Source organism: Electrophorus electricus, chromosome 21 (genome assembly GCF_041902795.1).
Source record: "Electrophorus electricus isolate QZ-2024a chromosome 21, ASM4190279v1, whole genome shotgun sequence".
Lineage (NCBI taxonomy): Eukaryota > Metazoa > Chordata > Actinopteri > Gymnotiformes > Gymnotidae > Electrophorus > Electrophorus electricus.
In genome coordinates, this window is record NC_137517.1 from 7,995,156 (window position 1) to 8,014,761 (window position 19,606).

Consider the following 19,606-nt stretch of genomic DNA (forward strand, 5'->3'; position numbering starts at 1 on the left):
TTAAGTCTGGTTGTGCTTAAATTAAGCCATTAGTGCAGAAACACATATTGTAACTTAGTTTTAATTACGTTCATACATTAAGTTCATACATTACAATTAAACGGTTTTTTCCACACTGTTGTCGTCCTTTGGTAATGGTGAATTTAAGGAAAGATAATTAGGCGTACTAATGGCCCTTACATTTCAGATGTAATCATGTGCATGCGTTCTCTCGTTTAAGTCTGTTTGTTTGAGACTTCAGAGCTAGGCCAGTTAAGTATGCTACATGCTCCCTGTATGCTCTCGTGAAAAAATCCACAAAAAATACAAATGCCACCAAAATATGAACGATTACTGCAAATTGCTGTTTTTATGTCAGCGGCGCGACAGCAGGTGGCGATAACGGGCCCTTACGGTGCTCGCTTCGTCAAAGCGCCTCAATAGGACAGACTTAGTTAAGAGTGGGTGGGACAACCCAACGCAGTTTGTTTTCAGACTGGATACAATATGCAGGCAAGACTACTAATCCGGATCATGGAACGTAAATGAATGGAGACTAAAACAGTTATGAAACCAGAGTTAAATATTTAACAAAAATATATATTTGGAGAAGACAGGCAGCGTGAGTGTTTGAGATGGATTGGCCAGGTAACTCCGAGGTTAAGCTTTGGAAAAGGAATATAGATACATGATAGCTTTCTGGAATCAGTTGCGAGGCGATTTTAACCAGCAACAGATGCTATAAACTACGTTCACAGATCAACTCCGCTTAGGAATAACTACCAAGGAGAACCGTTTTTATTCAAGAAACAATTTCATAAAGGCTACTGAACAACACTGGAATGTGAAAAACGCCTAGACTGGATTTATTTGAGATTTAAAAAGAGTTTAAAAGGACAACTGTACCAGTATCTCTAAAAGTTTTTTTTATGTGGATATTATAAAAACCCTCAAACATGGGGAATCTAGAAAGTGTGGACGGGCAGTCTGAAATAAAACACCATATAATGCCATTAAAAGTTCCAATGCCTGATCCAGCGGAGCTTGAAGAACGGTTTGCTATAGTTTTGGTGAGTATAATAAACACTTTTGCATGGGGATAATTGTTATTTTCGTTTTATAAAATGGCTTTATATATATATATATATATATATATATATATATATATATATATATATATATAGAGAGAGAGAGAGAGAGAGAGAGAGAGAGAGAGAGAGAGAGTTTTTATACGTATGTTCTGACAGCTGAAGGCTCAAAAATTAAGAAATATCAACAAATTGCTGTTGTTTCAAAATCAGGCTTCCTCGTAAATGTAAAGTTGCCATCAACATAACTCATTCTTCGGCCCTACCTTAATAACCTTTATATCTTAAACTGTGTACCTCGGGACACCCCCCCCCCCCCCCCCGCGCGTACACACACACACGCACACACACTTCTCACTGCCCCCCTTAGTACATAGATTTCCAGTACATTGCGAGGCTTTCTACGTACAAAACCTAATCTCACTGTCGCATGCTATACCATACAAACTGGAGTGGGATGTTACACCATACAAACTGGAGTGGGAGACTTTGGGGTCATTGTAAAATTTCCTAGTACTTTCACACGCAGTGAAACATTTTCTGAATTCCCCTAACACTCCCACGCATGAGAGATCGTGAAAGAAGCGCCCCCTACTTTCTTCGTCTATCGTCCGTCTAACAAGCGCGGTCGATTGTTAAGGTATCAGTAACTGTGGTATGTAGTCTAACACGCACCAGCGAACATAATTCCACGCCTGGAGGCAAGCGTGTATGTTTATGTAATGTGATGCATAATGTTGACTACAGGAGGCGTCTGGAAACAATTAAGCTAAATTTGAGCGTCAGAAGCATTAACTTGATTGTACATCACAGTACTGCCGCTCTGCTGATGGCTGTCAAAAAGCAGCTTTTTAAATATAACACTTGCTAATTGACACAAATTAAGTTCCAGTGTCATATGATCCATCAATAAAATGTCCCCTTTACTGTTTGCTGCTTAAGCTGCATCAAAGCAATCTCCTCCATTTTAGTATTTTAATTTTTTTTGGTGACATCGTTTTTAATGGTGACATCGTTTATGAGCTGAGCGTTCCTTCATTGCTGTTTTATTGACCTTCTGTAAGTGGGTTTCTGCACCAGACCACTCTGACTCCATCCCTGGGAGCTTGTGGTTGGAAAGACTGACCTGTTCACTGTGGAATAGAGAGGCGGTCCTCGACGCCTTTTCACTGGCCTCCTGATGTTCCTTTTCCGAGCTTTGCGCTCATGGGAAAGTGACAAGGGCGAGCTCTTATCAGCCGCTAGCGTTGGCCAGACCATGGCCGCACATCGGCAAACAGGATCACATCAAAGTCGTGCTCTCAGTAAGATCCTTCGGCTCAGAAAAAAACTGTCTGAGAGTAACTGACACCCTTGGAACAAAGCTTCCTTAGGAGCAGTAATCTATGTAGGTCTGCGTTTAGATTTCCCTTATACAATCTTTTTCTATAATAGCTTGTGTTACAGTTATTTTCTTTGACAGTTAGCCATTACCTGTGACAGCATCCTGCCAGCAAGTCACATCTTAGTCCCTTCATTAACCCTGCAATAAACTTGTGCAGTTTGTGTGAGGTAGTGCTGTCTCCTCCCTCAGACACTAAATGGCGGTGCTTTATGATGTCATGTGCACTCTCATTGCCAGTATAGTAATATCTATGTACTAATGACTTAAACAGTAGTCTAGCGGAGGGAAACTCTGTGTGTGCACATGGGCATGTGTGAGCGAATCTAGCCACAGATCCTGGCAAGGGCCAAGGCGCCCGGGTGGACACGCGATACGTCATGTGCTTCTCTAATAAAATGGTTCAAATTTAACAGAATACATATGCTTTCTACATCATTTCCTTCCTTTCACTGTTGTCTGGTTCTGTAACTGAAGAGGCACCTTTTGTCCCCTGTGCGTGGATCTAGCAACAGGTATGGCTGATGTTCAGTGATCTGAGTGTTGGTGCTGCAGGAGTCTCTGAGTGTTGCCCTGGCCCACCTATGCAGGGCTGCCTGAGGACTGCCTGAAAGGTTGTTTGTAGCTTATGGATTTCCACAGTGCTGACATTTAAAGGTAGACTGGTCGATGAAACTGCCCAATCCCAATAGATTTTGACTGGCTGCTCCTGGGGCTAGCATGTGTTTGAATCTGAAGTTTGGTTTGCCAGCTAAACTTCTCCATTTGACAGAGTCTGGAGAATTGGTCATAGTTTTGCAAAGATGCAGTGATGGAGCTGAATCCCGTGTGTGTGTGTGTAATATCTTCTTTCAAAGTGCCTCTGCTCAATTGCACTGCGGTGGATTCCTGTGGTCTGCTCTCACTGCAGGCCACGGGAGAGGGAAAATTCCCTTTGAACTGGCTGTCTGCCTCTGCTCTATGCCTTAATGACTTTACCAACACTTTTAGTGCATGCATTATAAGGGAATATATGATTCTGTATTGTTTGTTTTTTAATAACTGTGACTGTTTTTTTGAATGAATCACTGTTTGTACATTTACATTGTATATTTACCTTATATCTATACATCTATATACCTTTTATATATATATATATATATAAATGGAGGCATAAATGTAACCTAAATGTGCCAGTTCAGGTTTCTTATCAATACTATAAGCCACATAGTATTCTTTTTTTCTTAAGTGTGTGTGTATGTGTGTGTGTGCGCGTGTGTGTGTGAATCACTCTGGCTTGCATGTGGCTGGTGAAACAGATGGAGGAGATGAGCTGACCCTTCACTGTTTGTCTCCCTGACCCTTGAACATGATGTTGGCGTCAGAGTGTTTGGGAGATGTCATTTTTCCGGAAATGATGCTGCTAGGCTAGGTGCCATCTTTATGGAGCATTGGGGCTGAGTATCTCTCACAGGGGTGGGCCTGTCTGTGCTGCTGTGGTTTTAAAGAGCTGGCAGGTGGGGTGGAACCAGCCTATTTGTTTGTTATGCCACACACCGGAGCTTCCCTCCCAGCAGCCAGATCACGGTGGTGGAAACACTTAAGCTGCATCCTCTCATCTCATATATGCACACACACACACACACACACGCACGCACACGCACACGCACGCACACAGAGTTTAAGAGAGTTTACGTCTGAGTATGGAAGGTCTTTGAGCATGGCGCCATGCTAATCTCAGGTGTTATAGAGCTCGTCTCACAATGCTAGGAAAGTTTGTTTCAGAGTATCTCAGTGAATTTTGTAGTTTTCTTTTAATCAGCCATTTTAAGACATATCAGTGTCTGTATTTCTTTGTTTGATTGTATGTAGTACTGTTTATTATTAACAAACTACATCTCATCATGGGTGGTCCTGGACAAGATATGTAAGCGGTGCATCATGAGATGAAAGAGTGGATCCACACCTGCTTTTGCTCATGTATGGATTAGAGTAGGCATGCGGGCGTGTGTGTCTAGGTTGCCCTGGTGCAGCTGTGTTTCCTTGCGAGCACAATCGATGCTTTATCGGTGTGTTGTTTCAAGTACTGCACCTCATACCCTTCCAGCCATTTGTGCTTCCTGCTTCTCTTCACTCTTCACAGAAATCCCTGCAAAACCTTTGGAAATACTAACAGACACCAGACAAATGCACGCTGATTTACATGCGCAAAAGAAACGGACAAGCGAAAGTGGTCTGTTATGGCTTTCTGCGCAATAACATCGTTACGTAATTAAGAACATCCGCTTTTTCGCACTTGCATCCTTTATCGCTTTTTCCCGGCACGCTTATTTTCCCTTTTGCACACCCCAGCTTTACATCTTTCTGTGTCTTTTGGTTGATCAGTAGAGCGTCACCACTTCTCACAGACGGAACATTTGTTGTTGTCCTGTAGAGTGATTTTTACCATGGCAGTCCACGACTGGTGGATCCTCGCACTCTACTGTGGGTTTCTGCTGATATTCTCGCTTTCATACAGGCATGTTGTAGAGATGTTACTAGTGCAAACAAAACAATCTTTGCGTACCTCTTTTCATAGTTGTCTCCTGGGAACACTGTTGGATACCCAGAAATATCCTTTAGCTTCTCAGTCCTAAAGATTTATACTTGTTTGTTAGGATAAAAACAATAAATATTTTTAAAAGCCATAGAACATCCTTCACCAGGACACAACAAGCTAAATTTATTAGTTATTGTTTGCACTTTGGTGTGTAAATGCCATTCTGGGTTTATCCTCTAAGACCCTGTGGTCTGCTAGTCTCCTGTATGGAATCCTGAGAGGACAAACAGGACATCCTCCTCTCCAGAAAGTTCCACAGTACCTGAATCATCACCAATTCCATTAACAACCTGTTTACATTTGATTCCACATGCTTCGCATACTTAGAACACAATTACTTTTGTGAGGTGTTGTGACGTGTTGACCAAAAAAATGACCAAAAATGATCCCAATCACAACCATTATAATGTGGTTTTATTAAGAGGCATTTAAAAGTGACACACTTTTGGAACATTCAAGTAATTTATATGTTGTGGGTTCTGCTAATGATCAGCTGAAAGGGAACCTGCGACATGACTGTTTTAGGGCCTTCTAGATTTATTGCTCTCACATCTGGCACCCGCATCCCAACCTTGAGTAGTTGACATGCCTGTGAGGGGGCCCTGTAGGAGTCCGGCTTCAAAGCAACCTCAGCGCTAATTGCTGCGGCCTTCAAACGAGGACTTGCATGGCCTCCTCTCTGGGGAGCAGCGGGTGGAGGCTGACCGTGCCCTACATCACAGAGTGGGTTTGTAAACAAGGAAGAGCCTTTGCTTTGGAAAAAGGTAATCTAACTGCAGACTCTTTCCAGGAGAAAATAAAAGTTGTTTAGTAGGCAGGCAGTTTTAAATGTTTACCCAATGGTGATCGTCATTTTTATTCAGTACTGCAACCAGACTTGCACAACAAAACTAAAACTTTCTACCTTTGCAGTGCTTTGACTAAAAACACTGAATGTGCTTGGGGACAGAGGACGACACCAAAGACCCAGCATAGTGTATCAAGGGTCTACTGAACTCGTGGTGTGGAGAGGCAGCCGCTCCCCAGAATTTAGTTCTTGTGTCCAATCGAACACCTTCAGCATCAGTATCAATCTCCATCCTCTCCTTTACTCATGATGACTTTGTGCAGTGTGGAGACTGTCTGAGCCACCAGTGGCACTTTGGCTTTCTAGACACATCACTGCAACCATGCACTTGAACAGTTTGTAATGGCTAAGAAGGGCACAGGGATTTGGAGGGTCACTGTGGAGATATTAACAGCTTTTCAGTAGTGATTTTGAGCGTTTGGAGAGAATGACAGTTTTCAGTCACATACATTGTGGTTCTGATAGATTGTAAGTCTACAAAACCCCTGCCACATTACTCAAGCATGCAGGTAGTGTGCCACTAATTGTGGTGTGTGTTGGGAAAATGAGTCAACAGAAACTAACAGAGAGAATCTGTTGGTAGTGAGGTGCTTCATTTAGTTTATTTTAGTTTATTAACCAAAAACAAGCGAAACTCAGCTTCAAGTTGAATAAAGTTTTACTTCTCCCTCTTCTTTGTTTTCTTATCTCAAAACAAATTGGTGAATGTATTTTGATTTACTTCGCTTATTAGGGGTAACTTAAAAGAAAAATTCTAGTATTAGCACTTAATGGATTTTGAATGGATGAATGTACATGTCATCACTCAAAATGTGTCAATTCTTTGACACGACATCACTTAAGTTTAAGTATGTGGTCATTTAACAGAGATTAGCATTGAAGTGTGAGTGGTCCTGTGGTCATTCATTGCGGAAATCGTTTGTGTGTCTTGTGTAAACAAGGAGTGGGGGGCAGGGCTTCAGCACACCAGCACCACCCACCGCCTGCTACTCGGCCTCCCTGCTGCACCTCCTCTCTGCAGGGGAGATGCAGGAGGCCTTTGTGGGTGCCATTGCTTTGTTGTGATTGCCTGGGTCAGGTTTCGGTGTTAAAGCCGCTAGATCAGGTGTCGTTGTGATGAAAGGCGCACAGTTTTTTTCTCACACTTCCACATTTGATAGGATCGGGAGCAGGAGGCCAGCCTGAGAACAGGGGACACCTCTAGTCCTGCATCTCACCAGTGACTGTTTCTGTGTCAATGCCCAAACAAGCACTTGGAGGCCCAGATCCAGTCATCGGTGAGAAACAATGTCGTTGTGTTAAAAGTTGGGTAAAGGAAGCCCATGTGGTCAAATGGATACTGGTGACAACTTGTGTCCTGTATTTCTTATGTGACCTGCAGCAAAGAATAATGGGAACAATAGATTTAGAAAGCCGGTTGACTTGGTTGTGTGAGGTTTCCTGGAGCTTAGTAATTTCCCTTTACATGCTTTTTTTTGTTGTTGAGAGTTTCCCATAGTGACGTCTCTTGTGGCCATTTCCCTAAACGAAACCCCTCTTAGTATAGATCACAGTCACAGCTGCAGGTTTCTCAAAACTAGTCCAAAACAGGACCCAAACCCCACCCTGGCTATAATATCTTAACTGACCCAAAATCAGTTGGTAGGTGTATTATGTGCCTACAGGGCTTTGTCTTTCCCTCAGGAGGGGGGTAAGTCTTCTCAGAGTCTGCGCCTGTTGGAACAGTACTTGGTAAAGGAGGTTTGTTTTGAGCCATTTCCAGATGTCTTTGGCACATAGAGAGTGGCCCAGTCTCACTGAACTGCATTTGTTTTTTTCATTGGATGTATCCAAGATATGCTGAGTAAAAAAATTCACAGTGAAAATATAGTCTGCCTGCTGCTCAGCTATGTCCTGCTGATTTCCCACTGTGGCTTTGATTCCAAAAGGGCTTGTTCAATTGACTTCGTCTTTGTTATTCACTGTGTAATATCTAGCTTTCTAAATCAATAGGAAGCTGGACTTTACCATAACGCAAAAAACCCCATTGTGACGTTAGACAATTGTTTGCTCATATTCACGAGAAAAGTAAATTGAGTAATGTTCCCTTCTCCCTGAAGCCACTCTTAACTATGAGTCTGTAAAACAGGATCTCACCCGGTGTGCATCCCAGACAGAATGTCTCTCCTCCTGTCCTGATCAGACCCTGTGTCCACTCTGTCAGAGTGCATTCCTCCACAGCTGTGTTTTTACACTCAGTGCCTAGGGCCTTTTCAGTGGACTCACAGCAGTCAGCCAGACCAGGCTGCCGTTGTGGGTCTGGAGCTCCCACCTGCTCCCACCCACTCCACTTACACATGCTAGATCCATCGAGAGAATCTGAGATCCAGATCCCAGAACAACCCCTCTTGGCATTTCTCCCTAGTCTCATTGTATCATGTTTACAACGAGAGATGCTGTCTGTAATTGTTGGGGAACTGAGACACAGCATGGATCCTACGTGGAGACTTGGTAATCAGGAAGCAGGATTTTTTTTGTTTTTGGATAGAACATTGTATGATTTTAGGCCATGGATCTGAGATGCTTTCGCAGTGGTTTGTGTTGGAAGTCTCCAAATGTCCGGGCATGGGTCACGGGAGCAGGCGCTTGAGCAGTGCGTGGATGGTGCCCTAGTTTGTATTGGTTGTGTTCCTAAATGCAGCATGGAGTTGCTTACTGAAATTAACTCCCCTTGGCCTCGCAGAAACAATATAAAGCCTAAAAAGGCTTGAGGAATGGACTGCCTGTTTTAGAAATGTTATAACTAGATTGGTGGTTTTGTGGTTTGTACTGTACTACAAACCAAATTAGGAAAGAGAATGAGTGTGATAATGCTATGATTCTGTATTTATCAGTTTCTGTATGATTTTCCTTTAGCCTGTATTATTTCAATCCATTATTGTTAGTGTATGAAAAAGATTATGGTAAACTTTATTTCTTGGTTTCTTTGCAAGTTGTAAATACATGTGTCATTAATTGCAGACTATTCTTCAGTCAAGCTTGTCCTCGTATGACTACGCTCTGTTCCCTGAATCCTGCTGCCACTCTCTTCTCGTTCTCTGTGTCTCTCCTCTGTGTGTCATACCATCGGACACCCAGCACACACTCGAGCTACTGTTCTCTAGTACATGTTCCACTTTTATACGAACAGCACTGTGGTGATTTACTCCTGTACTTGCCTCTGTGAACAGCCCACACTGGCTCTCCCATCATCTGCTTGGTTCTTCTAGCATTTCACACAATGCTGTTTCACAATGTTGTTTTATTTTGTTGTCATTCGCAAACTTCCCCGTTTTGTCTTCTCTTGCTCAGTTCTTTTCCATGCGTGTCAAGGGGGATTTCAAGAACCTCAAACCTTGACCCACTGTGGGAAAATTGAGATGATAAGTGAGGCAGAAAGGGATGATAACTATGGGTTGTCTGACATGTATCAGAATGATTTATTAGTCTAGAAGATAATTGTATTTCTGAAAATAAACTTTAGCCGCAATTAGTAGAACTACAGAAATGTGTATATATATTATTGACTGATTTTTTTAAAAATCTTTCTTCACTCACCATCCTTTGAGCAAAAGCACCATGAGCTGACTACTGTAATGATGAAATGTGCATCCACATGATACAATATAACAAACTTTGCCAAGAAGAAGACATACAGGTCATATCTTAATATAACAAATTTTCGATATTTACACCCAAATTTTGTTTTTATTGTTATAAACCTATTTTGAAGCTTTTGCCAAGGATTATCCAGTAATCTGGGGAACTTGCGTTTGTCCTCCATAGTCTATTGTTTGGCATCTACTGTTTGCCTACAAGATGGGTAAATGTCAAAATGGAATGGTGCTTTGTCATAGCAAAACAGTCTCTCTTTTCATGGACTGTGTTGAGATCAAACCACAGAAGCATTTTTTCTCCCTGATGTGGCTAGTGTCATTCAATTATGCAGTCAAAGGGTTTTCTTGGGACTTGATTTGGAGTTTTACTTTTAATAGTCTGATAAAACATTTTAAAATGTGTTTTCTTTAAAAGTAAAGCTCCTTTCATGAGTCATCTCTTAGATGTGGGACTCAAATATACTTTGTAACAGGAAAAACGCAGTTTGGTCTTTCATAAGAAAAGTCAGATATGATTACTGAATGGGCCACCAACCAGCCCTGTCTGTTAATAGAGGAAAGTGCTCTAAGTCCTCACTGGCACAGGCTAAATGCCTTCAGTCTTTCAAAAGAACTTAATTTTCTCACACATTTCCTTCTCCAGCTAGGTATAGGTTTTTGGATTCATTGTTGAACTTATAAGATGAATTCTCTGGGAAGACTTGGCATGTGCCAAAGGAGAGAAAAAAATGGTTTCCTCTTGGACACAAGAAATCTTCTTCCAGATGGAACTTGTGCCAGAGCAGTGATGTTAATTCAGCTTGTTATTTCAGAATGTAGTGTTCATGTAATTGCCTAATGTGGCTAACTAAAACTTCTGTGATCACACCATAGAATGAAGTTCTACAAACCTCACTTTGATCCCCACATGCTAATTGCTAGCATAGATGACTAAACTGGGAGAGGAACCATGTCATTTTTTTCTCTGTGTGTGACTGATGAACAGCTATATTTTCATTGTTCTCTGTGGAATATTTCAGTCCTTGAGAGCTGACAGTCCTCCCTGAGCATTGTCCTACACAACTAAAATATTGAACCTCAACTTTAAGCCTATGCGTATTCCATATTTCTGAGTCACAAAATGAAAGAACCTAGCTGATTCCAGATCAGATAAAGAACCTCCTGTCTTTTTCTGCTCATTTTATTACTGACCTTCTGTCAGGCTTCAGCTCAAACAATGAAGTAGACTGGAACTCATCCATTTACTAGGCTCCTAATTAAATTTCAGATCCACAAATGGCTACCCACTGGCCAACCTGTGGGAAGCAGAGTCATATGTTCAGACACGACTTAAACTAAAGACAATCAGCCATATTGTCCCTGTCCACAGCGTAACAAAGGCACTGCTGTTTACTCAGAATGTATTTTACTAATATAATATTATTTTAATTCTATAATATTAATATAATTAAAATAATTTTCACACTGGTGCAAAGGGATCCTACACAATCGTCTCCAGACCAAATGAGATTCTGTGAGGTTATGATTCCATTTGGACTACCAGAATGGTTTATCATCATTGTGCTGAGAGGTCCTTTGTACAGAAGGGTTTCAAATCGGTGAGCTCACCACTGAGTAGGCTGCTGTTTGCATTCTTTATAAACTAGAGAAATGCAGTGTGCCTCAGAGAGTGGGAGGTTCCCACCCCATTACTGACATTTCATTTAGGGGAAAGAGAGAGTACACACACACACACACACACACACACACACACACACACACACACACAAACACAGGCGCTTCCGTCAAAGCGCTAGACATTTCATGGCATCAAATGAAGGAGAAAAAGAACCTTGTAAAACCTGTTCTCTCTTGTAGCAAAAGGGAGAGTGAAAAAAAGTGAGAATTTATAGTCGATTTGTAGCTATTATAAACAGGATGCATTCCAGTTAAAGCTCTGGACATCTGGAGTGTATGGCAGCACTCTTTTTGGGTGGTGGGTGGTGGGTGGTGATGGTTGGGGGGGTGTCTTGTCAGTAAGTGATAGTAATAGAGTTCTCCTCTATATACAACTAAGAGTCAAACAACTTTTCAAAAGTCTTGTTTCTGTTGATTTTCTGGCGCAATTTTGCAGCGGCTCTTTAGCAGACATTACAAACTCTGGTCATTATACATTCATGTCTGGGAACTGATTGTGCTTTCAGCCAAAGCAATTCACAGCATAGCTATTTTGGCTTGTTATGTAGCTCTGTTTGCCACTTGAGCATGGGGTGGAATTGTCTAAATTTGCAGGCCAAACTTCATTCAAACTTCACTCTGATGAATGTAGTGAGCATGCTAATCTTTCCCAGTGATTTATCCATGACATTTTTACCTATGGAAAGTTATAAGCACTTCACAATGGAAACAGCATAGAAATACAGTATTCCAGCTCCAAAAATAATGGAATCGTAACCACTGGAATTTCTATATGCGGAGAGTACATGCCGTTTTGACTGTTAGCTGGCCCGCTCAATAACATTGCTTTGGCTGTGGCCTGAGGCACTGTGTGAGAAGGTTCGTGTGTTTGGGGTGGATGAATTAGAATCTCAGGGGGGTGCAGGAGGCTGGGGAACCTGGAGCATGGAGCTGGTGTTTGTAGGGGTTTGAATGGCTTCTCTAGAATAAATGCCATTTGTTCTTTCACCCTTGAGAGATCTGTTACTTCCTGGGGCACCTTGCCTTATTGTCCCTCTCTCCGCCCATCCGTCTCCAGCTCTGCTGATGGCTCATAAGTAAGAGTATGAGATGGGTAGAGGCTAAGCAAGTTCAGAAACAGATTGTGCCTAAAGATGGTATGTGCTTTTCATTTGCATAATTCAAATTAGGTTTCTAATGTACATGCAACAAAGTACAGGCCAGGTCTGCAGATCTTTAAAATGCCTGATGACTAATCATATGAGGTCTTGTTGTGTCTAGTTTTGAAGACAGAGAGCATAACCCCCAAGACTGAATAAGATCTTATAGTGCTTATTTGTTTATTTATTTGTTGTGGAAAGCTGGTCTTAAATTCAGCACTGCAAAGGATTTTGGTGTGTATTTGTTTCCTGCTCAGTAATCTACTGTAACCACTAAAGAACTGTTATTGTTTTGAGCAATAGCTTTGTTACTGTTGAGATAAACAAGGCATGCTTTGTTTAGGTAGCTTGTAAGATGAGAAGATCAGCTCGGTTGAGGACACCTCAGGACAAGGAGATGATCTCATGGTTCTAAAGAGCACAGGGTGCTAAACAGTCAACACAGGAAGTGAGGTCACAGACAGCCTGGTTTGGGAGGGAGGTGGGAGTGTTCTCATTGAGAAGAGCTCAGAGGAATTTATGTGAGAACATCTCCATGGTTACAGGGCCAAGTGCACGACTTCCTGTGTGCACTGATGCACATCTTTTTTGCTGTCTTGCAGAACTCTATGAATTTACCCCCAGACAAAGCTCGACTCCTCCGTCAGTACGACAACGAGAAGAAGTGGGACCTCATCTGTGACCAGGTGTAATATTTACTGTGACCTACATGCATTGTTACCTCTATCCCCACTCTTACCGGCTGCATTTAATACTTTCTGTAAGCAGGCACACCTAGACTATAGAGGACACATGGACATGAAAAAAATAGACCAAAACACATTGTCAGGAAGCAGGAAAAACAATCACATATTTAACAGATTAGTAGACCATTGTTTTACCCATAGAAAAACCAAAACATCGCCTGGGATAGAAGCATCCCCATGTTTTCTAATTTTCCAGCAAGTCTGAAAATAATGGCTCAGATTGCTATATCTAATTTATTACCCATAGCAAACCTGAAATTCATCCAGATATCCTGCTGATATGACACTTGACTCACCAAATATAGTTGTTTTTTAATGTTTTTAATGACCATGCAAATCTGTCTTCCTCTACACTCTAGGAGCGTTTCCAAGTGAAGAATCCACCACACACATATATTCAAAAGCTGAGAGGCTTTTTAGACCCGGGAGTCACACGTAAGGTAAGTTAGGCCTGTCACTTTTACATTTGAATATTTTTTCCAATTACATGGTCATGTTTAGAGCCAACATTTGCAATTTGGAACAAAGAACAATAAAACAAGTCAATACAACAAAAATCTTATTACACATAAGATACACTAACTGTGTTTCTTTTTTCTATAATCTGTTGCTTTTCCTGTCCTGAGCTCATTTCTGTCATGCCATTTCGGCCAGTATGGGGAGATAACTGCTGGTGTCATCATCCTGACATGCAATGTTCTTGTCATTCTCTTGAGTGCAGTGCTCCATAGTGGGGTGGCCTAATAGGCTTCTGGGCGTTTCTTCTGCCCTAAGCGTGATAAAAATCAGCTCTTTCTCCCTCTGCAGAAATTCCGCAGGCGGGTTCAAGAATCCACTAAAGTTCTAAGGGAACTGGAGATATCGCTGAGGACCAATCACATTGGGTGACTTATTCTCACTCTCCCCTGTCTTGTTCAATCACAGTGTGTGACTTTATTCTCTCTGCCCTTTTCTGTCCTCTCTGCTCATTTCCTGACCCTCCTCACTGAATGTTGAACAGATCCTTTTCAGAGGTCATCAAACCCAAGCTCCCAGTACGATTTCACTTCGGCTCCTGGCACTGGTACTGCTTTAGAGTCTAACTAGCACCGGTGCTGTATCAGACTGCTGTAGTTATGGTGGGAGCAGTGGCTCTGATAGGAGTATAATGGGAAAGCTCGCTCTATTGTTAGGACTTATCCCCTTTCAAGAATCATTATTTCTTTGTCCTTCCTGTTGTAAAGGGCTGGCTGAAGTGTTTGCCAGTGTCCAGATCCTGGCTGTTTTGCCTGTGCTGCAGAGCTTTGTGTGTGTGTGTGTGTGTGTGTGTTGACTTCAGTGCCCAGATGGTTTTGATTGTGCGCCCCCCCATCTCTTCCCCACTCCAACAGGAAGCTCTGCTGTGTATGATGGAGAGTCAGGAAGCCTGAGCATCCAACAATGGAGTGTGTGAAAAGGCACAAAGCACACACACACACACACACACACATACACACACGCACAGATGCTCAAACACCCCCATGACTCATGCTTGACTATAAAAAATACACAGAAAGTCAAAGCAGGCCACACACAGTGAAATACAATGAAGCAAAATTTCATTTACACACATGGTGAACACATACAATTACTAAGAAAACTGCAGAAGGTGACCAGAGTTTTAGAGTAGTAGCCCAGGTAGCCTGCATTATCCTATACATAAAACTGTTCATGTAATCTTATACAACTGTAATACCAGCATATGTCTGGGCCATTCAAACACAAAAATAATAGTGATTCATCCAATTAGCCAGAGAGCTTTCGGAGTTTGTTCAAATGGTCCTAAATTATAAGCCTTGACTACTGCCATTATGTTCAGAGAAGGCCATTCATAGTTTTATGCTCTTTTGCATCATCAGTAAAAGTGACTTTTAATGCTTTTCCCTTAGAACTTAAGGAAAAAGAGCAGGCTATTTTAGTGTCTTTGCTTGTGGAAAATAGAACAAAGGCTGCTGCATGGCTCCCAAATGCGGCTCATTCCCGGTGCAGCGTTCTTCATTCTGCCAAGCCAATCTGAAATAGCATCTGGCAGGAAAAGAGAGCAGGAGGGGAGAAAAGGAAGGGGGAGCTGGCAGACAGGAAACTGATGATCAACTGAGCGTTCCACCTTTTCGATTCGCAAAGTTTGTCTTACAGTTCGGCGCTCTCTCTCTCTCTCTCTCTCTCTCTTTCTTTGTGTGCGTGCCTCTCTCTGTCTCTCTTGGTGCTTCTCAGACTGCCTCTCTCTCTGTCTCTCAATCTTTGTTTCTCTATTTCCTCTCAGCTCTTTCTGTGGTGTGGTCGCTTCCTATCTGTCTTGCAAATTGCTGCCTTGCAAAGTTTAGCACGGTTTAATTCAGTAATCATTCCAATGTGACTTGTGCGTCTGGGTGTGTACGTTATCGTCAGAGAAGCAGACTAAATTCCCAGCGTCTGAGGATCAGCCCTCTCTTCCCAGTTCCTTCTCTCTCAGCCATATGACCTACCACATTCTTTTGCTGAGTGCAGTGGGAAATCCTTCAAAGTTGCCCCCCCAAGAAAAGGCTAAATGCAGGGAAGCTGCAGCTAAAGCTTTTTTTGGACTTTCCGTCCCTCTCTTGCCAAGTGAGGCGTAGGGAGTCCACTCCAAACTGCTTCAGTTTAAAAACATCTCAAGACAGACTTTTTAAAATTATAGTGAATAATTAGTCTGTAATTACTCTCTCTCTCTCTCTCTCTCTCTCTCTCTCTCTCTCTGTCTGCTGCCTTCCTACAGACCAGCTCTCCTTCATTTGCATTCCTTTTTTTCTATGTTCGATGTAACTGTCATTTCAGAGATCTTCTGTTGGACTGAAAAGTTTAGTGGTTTCCCTGCCCTAACACGCCTGATTGAACTTGATCGTTTTCTGTTTTACTGCCTGCTAACTGATGCCTATGTCACCATATGGCCCTGTGGAGCTGAATTTTGAAAATCATGCGTAACCCACATGTCTGAAAGTATAGTCTGTGAAACTGTCTGAACTGTGCGTGTGTGTGTGCGTGTGTGTGTGTGTGCGTGTGTGTGTGTGTCTGGCAGGTGGGTGCGGGAGTTCCTGAATGATGAGAACCGAGGGCTGGACATTCTGGTGGAGTATCTCTCCTTTGCCCAATGTGCTGTCATGTGAGTCATGTCATGCACTTTCACACATGGCGTCTGTTTGCATCACACATGCATCTGTTTGCCGGGCCCATACATGCAGAAAGAGAGGCAAAATCAAGAGACCTTTGGGATTTTTAAATGCCCCACATGTCTGGAATCCATCGGCAGATGAGATTCTTGCTATGTGATAATTGCGTGAACATGATGGCCGTACTTTGTGGGTGAGACATGGTCTTGCTGGTATTAACATGTTGTGATAATGCACAGAACTGTGGTGCAGTGGACTGAGTGCATGGCTGAGCCATGCTGAGGTCTGTTACTCCTGAAAGGTCCTTAGCCCCAGTGCCAAATAACCTCGCTGCCCCTCCCTTCTTCGTAGCTACCGCTCCGCAACCTCACCCTATACCCCCGTGTGTGCGTGCTTCTGTTCGTGCGCGTGTGTGTTTGTGTACGCGGTTCAGGTTGGATTTTGTGGGGCTGGAGAATGGGCAGGATAGCTCGCTGGACAAGGCGAAGTTGTGGAGCAGGTCCATCGAGGATCTGCACCAGAACGGTTTCAGCACACTGGCGCGCTCTGTGCGCCACTCCATCCCTCGGTAGGTATCATGGGTAATGTAGTCGCTGACCCCAGCCAGCGCCTGCTGTCTCGCTGCTCTGCTTCTATTCACCACCTCACTGCTTCTCTAAATATGTCACCTGGCTTTTGATGTCTGCTTGTGTGTCTCACCTGCAAGCCTCTAGAAACAAAAAAAAGTGTCTATGTTTGAAAAAACGCTAAGCATGTGGTATTCCTGTACCTGTTGTCTCTTTTTTGATATGACCAGCATTTGGTACCTTTTCCAGTGGCCTTGAAGCTACAGAGGCTTACTGCATAAAAGCACAGAATAAGTGAAGCATATACTCTGTGCTCAGCATACAGGAAACATGTGACTCAACTCCTTTCACATTCAGAGAATATTAAGCATGCAAAGCGAACACCGGGAACCACAGTCACTGCATCGGTCACTTGCTGTGTACAAGCACGTGTGTGTGAGTGTATGTGCGTGCTGAAGAGAGAAGGAGCAAGTGTGTATGGAGACTGGCAATCAAATCCAGATTGCAACATTGGCCACTCAACTGAAACCACACTTTCTGAGTACAGAACACCTGAAGCACTTTTAATGTAGCATACGTCCATTGACTACTGGTTCAAAACTTCAGAGTTTGGACCTGCTTCATATCATGCTATGCATTATCTGTTGCAGCTATGGTTCTGTAGCAAACAGCAAAACCATCAAGAACTCGCGCCTCGTGAGTCAGAAGGATGATGTGCATGTATGCATCATGTGCTTGAGAGCAATCATGAATTACCAGGTACTTCACACTAATAAGAACTCATGGTAAAACTAATTTCAGCCAAGAACCCTTCTCCCCCTAGTGGTTATACTTTGACATAAACATGAACACGAAGTGCTTAATCATAGTCATCAAGTTCTACCTACAATTCCACACTCTGTCATGGGAATCCCCTTCTCTTTATCTTTCTGTCTTTTTTTTATTTACTGTAACACTGATTCAGTTTGTCAGACAATTATCAAAAATTCAGGGGAATTTGAGCAGGGCAAACTCAATATTGTGCAGTACCTGGAGTACCTCAATATTGTGCAGTACCTGGAGTACCTCGATATTGTGCAGTACCTGGAGTACCTCGATATTGTGTAGTACCTGGAGTACCTCAATATTGTGCAGTACCTGGAGTCCTGTGGACCGTATGGTCTTGACGGGAGACTGTATGTGGCCTCCCAACCTTGTATTCTTACACTCTCGTTGTGAATCACATCCAAATGGGAGTCTGTTTTTCTCTCCTTAGTATGGTTTCAACATGGTCATGTCCCATCCACACGCAGTCAATGAAATCGCACTGAGTCTGAACAATAAGAATTCTCGGTAAGTATTGCCATTCAGTGACAACTTCATACAAAACCCTATTTGAATTAGTTACTAGGGTCTGGAGTACAAAACTGGAAGGATCAAATTGCCAAGTTTTATTGGCTAAACCATGGCTCCTGGTTTTATTGTAGAGACGGTGTTGGGGGTTAAACTCATTTTAATGGTGAAAGTACACTTCAGAGAGCGCTAACAGCATGCTGGATGCGTAATAGAGGATTAGCATTACTGCAACCCACTACAGTAAAGAGTCTCTTGCTGTGTCCATGGTCTGCTACATGCTCAGAGCAGTGCTAATGCCTCACGGCAAGGGAGCTGTAGGCTAGCAAATTTCCCCAACCACAGAAATGGCTTCGAAAGTGTCCTGGACAACTCAACCAAACCCCAAAGAAAGGGGTTAGCGATAAGCGCTTCGTCTCATGTTACTGATTTTGAAAAATCTTGAACGACAGCAACAAAGGTTAAGCTTTTTCCCCTAAAGCACTGACCTGGGTGGATGATGCATGGTGCGACGACTGGTAATGTCAGGAGCCTGCTTTAGTGTTTCAGAGGAGATGAATCCTCATGACTGCCATTGTTTGGATTCTGCAGGACAAAAGCCCTGGTGCTGGAGCTGCTGGCTGCTGTTTGTCTGGTGCGAGGGGGCCATGAGATCATCCTCTCAGCGTTTGATAACTTCAAAGAGGTACCTGCCGAAGCGCTGCACACTGCCTCGTGTGTGTGTGTGTATGTGTGTGATACGGAGATTGGGAGGGCGTGGTAGATGGTGTCTCATCGTAGCACTGTGCTCCTTAAGCCATGTGGCAACAATAGCACAGATCTGTTTGCCCTCCTGAACATGATGGTGGGAAAGTTCTGGTGTGTGCATGCATGTGTGCTTGTTCATGTGTATGTTTAGATCTGTCTGGGTATGACTGCGTGCATGTGTGTTAATTGCCTGTTTGTCTGTGCATTACTTTCATTCATTTAATTTAACTCTCCAGATATGAGGCAGTCTTATGTGTGATAAGGATCAGTGTTTTGAGCATGTCTGTAGTCCGCGTATGTTTACTAAGTTTCTCTGGTCCTGTTTGCCCAGTCTGCTAAACACCGGAAACCAGACAATTACCCCACTCACTGGCCCAAGTGCCCAGGAGAGCTAATCAAGTCAACAGTAAATACATTGTGGGAACCATGTCTGCAAGAGGCTGAGCTCTAGCAGTGTAATGCAAAACTGCTCAGAAAACCCAGAGTCTGCATGAGTATGAGTATGTCATATGTAGATGTATGGGATTTATATGCAGAATCCAAATCTGTCCACAATCTGCAGTTTGGTTCCGGGATAGTTTTCAGTCCTCAGAAGAAGAATCTGACCTCGATGTGCTTCACTAACCCTGTTTTGCCTTGTTACAAATGGCTGTAAAATAACAGAAGTCCTACAAAAGTTCTGCACATAATGGCTTTTGTCTGCTGCAAAACATTTTCAATGTTTTGTTTTTGCATGAAAGCCTTCATA

General features: G+C 42.8%; 1 protein-coding gene across 6 annotated transcripts in view; it reads left to right on the forward strand.

Annotated features, from left to right (window-relative positions):
- The first annotated feature begins 461 nt into the window (after window positions 1–461).
- Window positions 462–19,606, forward strand: part of fmnl3 (formin-like 3) — a 32,364-nt gene continuing 13,219 nt past the window's right edge. For 5 of the 6 annotated variants that reach the window (XR_004775468.2, XM_035521175.2, XM_035521176.2 and 2 more), the window contains exons 1-9: window positions 462–1,049; window positions 12,927–13,010; window positions 13,430–13,510; window positions 13,878–13,954; window positions 16,123–16,206; window positions 16,647–16,781; window positions 17,430–17,538; window positions 18,035–18,111; window positions 18,703–18,796. Coding sequence is in view for 5 of the 6 variants with exons in the window: in XM_035521175.2 (XP_035377068.1) it covers window positions 936–1,049; window positions 12,927–13,010; window positions 13,430–13,510; window positions 13,878–13,954; window positions 16,123–16,206; window positions 16,647–16,781; window positions 17,430–17,538; window positions 18,035–18,111; window positions 18,703–18,796 (855 nt within the window). In the remaining variant the exon portion in view is untranslated. The remainder of the gene's footprint in view (window positions 1,050–12,926; window positions 13,011–13,429; window positions 13,511–13,877; window positions 13,955–16,122; window positions 16,207–16,646; window positions 16,782–17,429; window positions 17,539–18,034; window positions 18,112–18,702; window positions 18,797–19,606) is intronic. The other variant, XM_035521180.2, reaches the window with a different exon arrangement.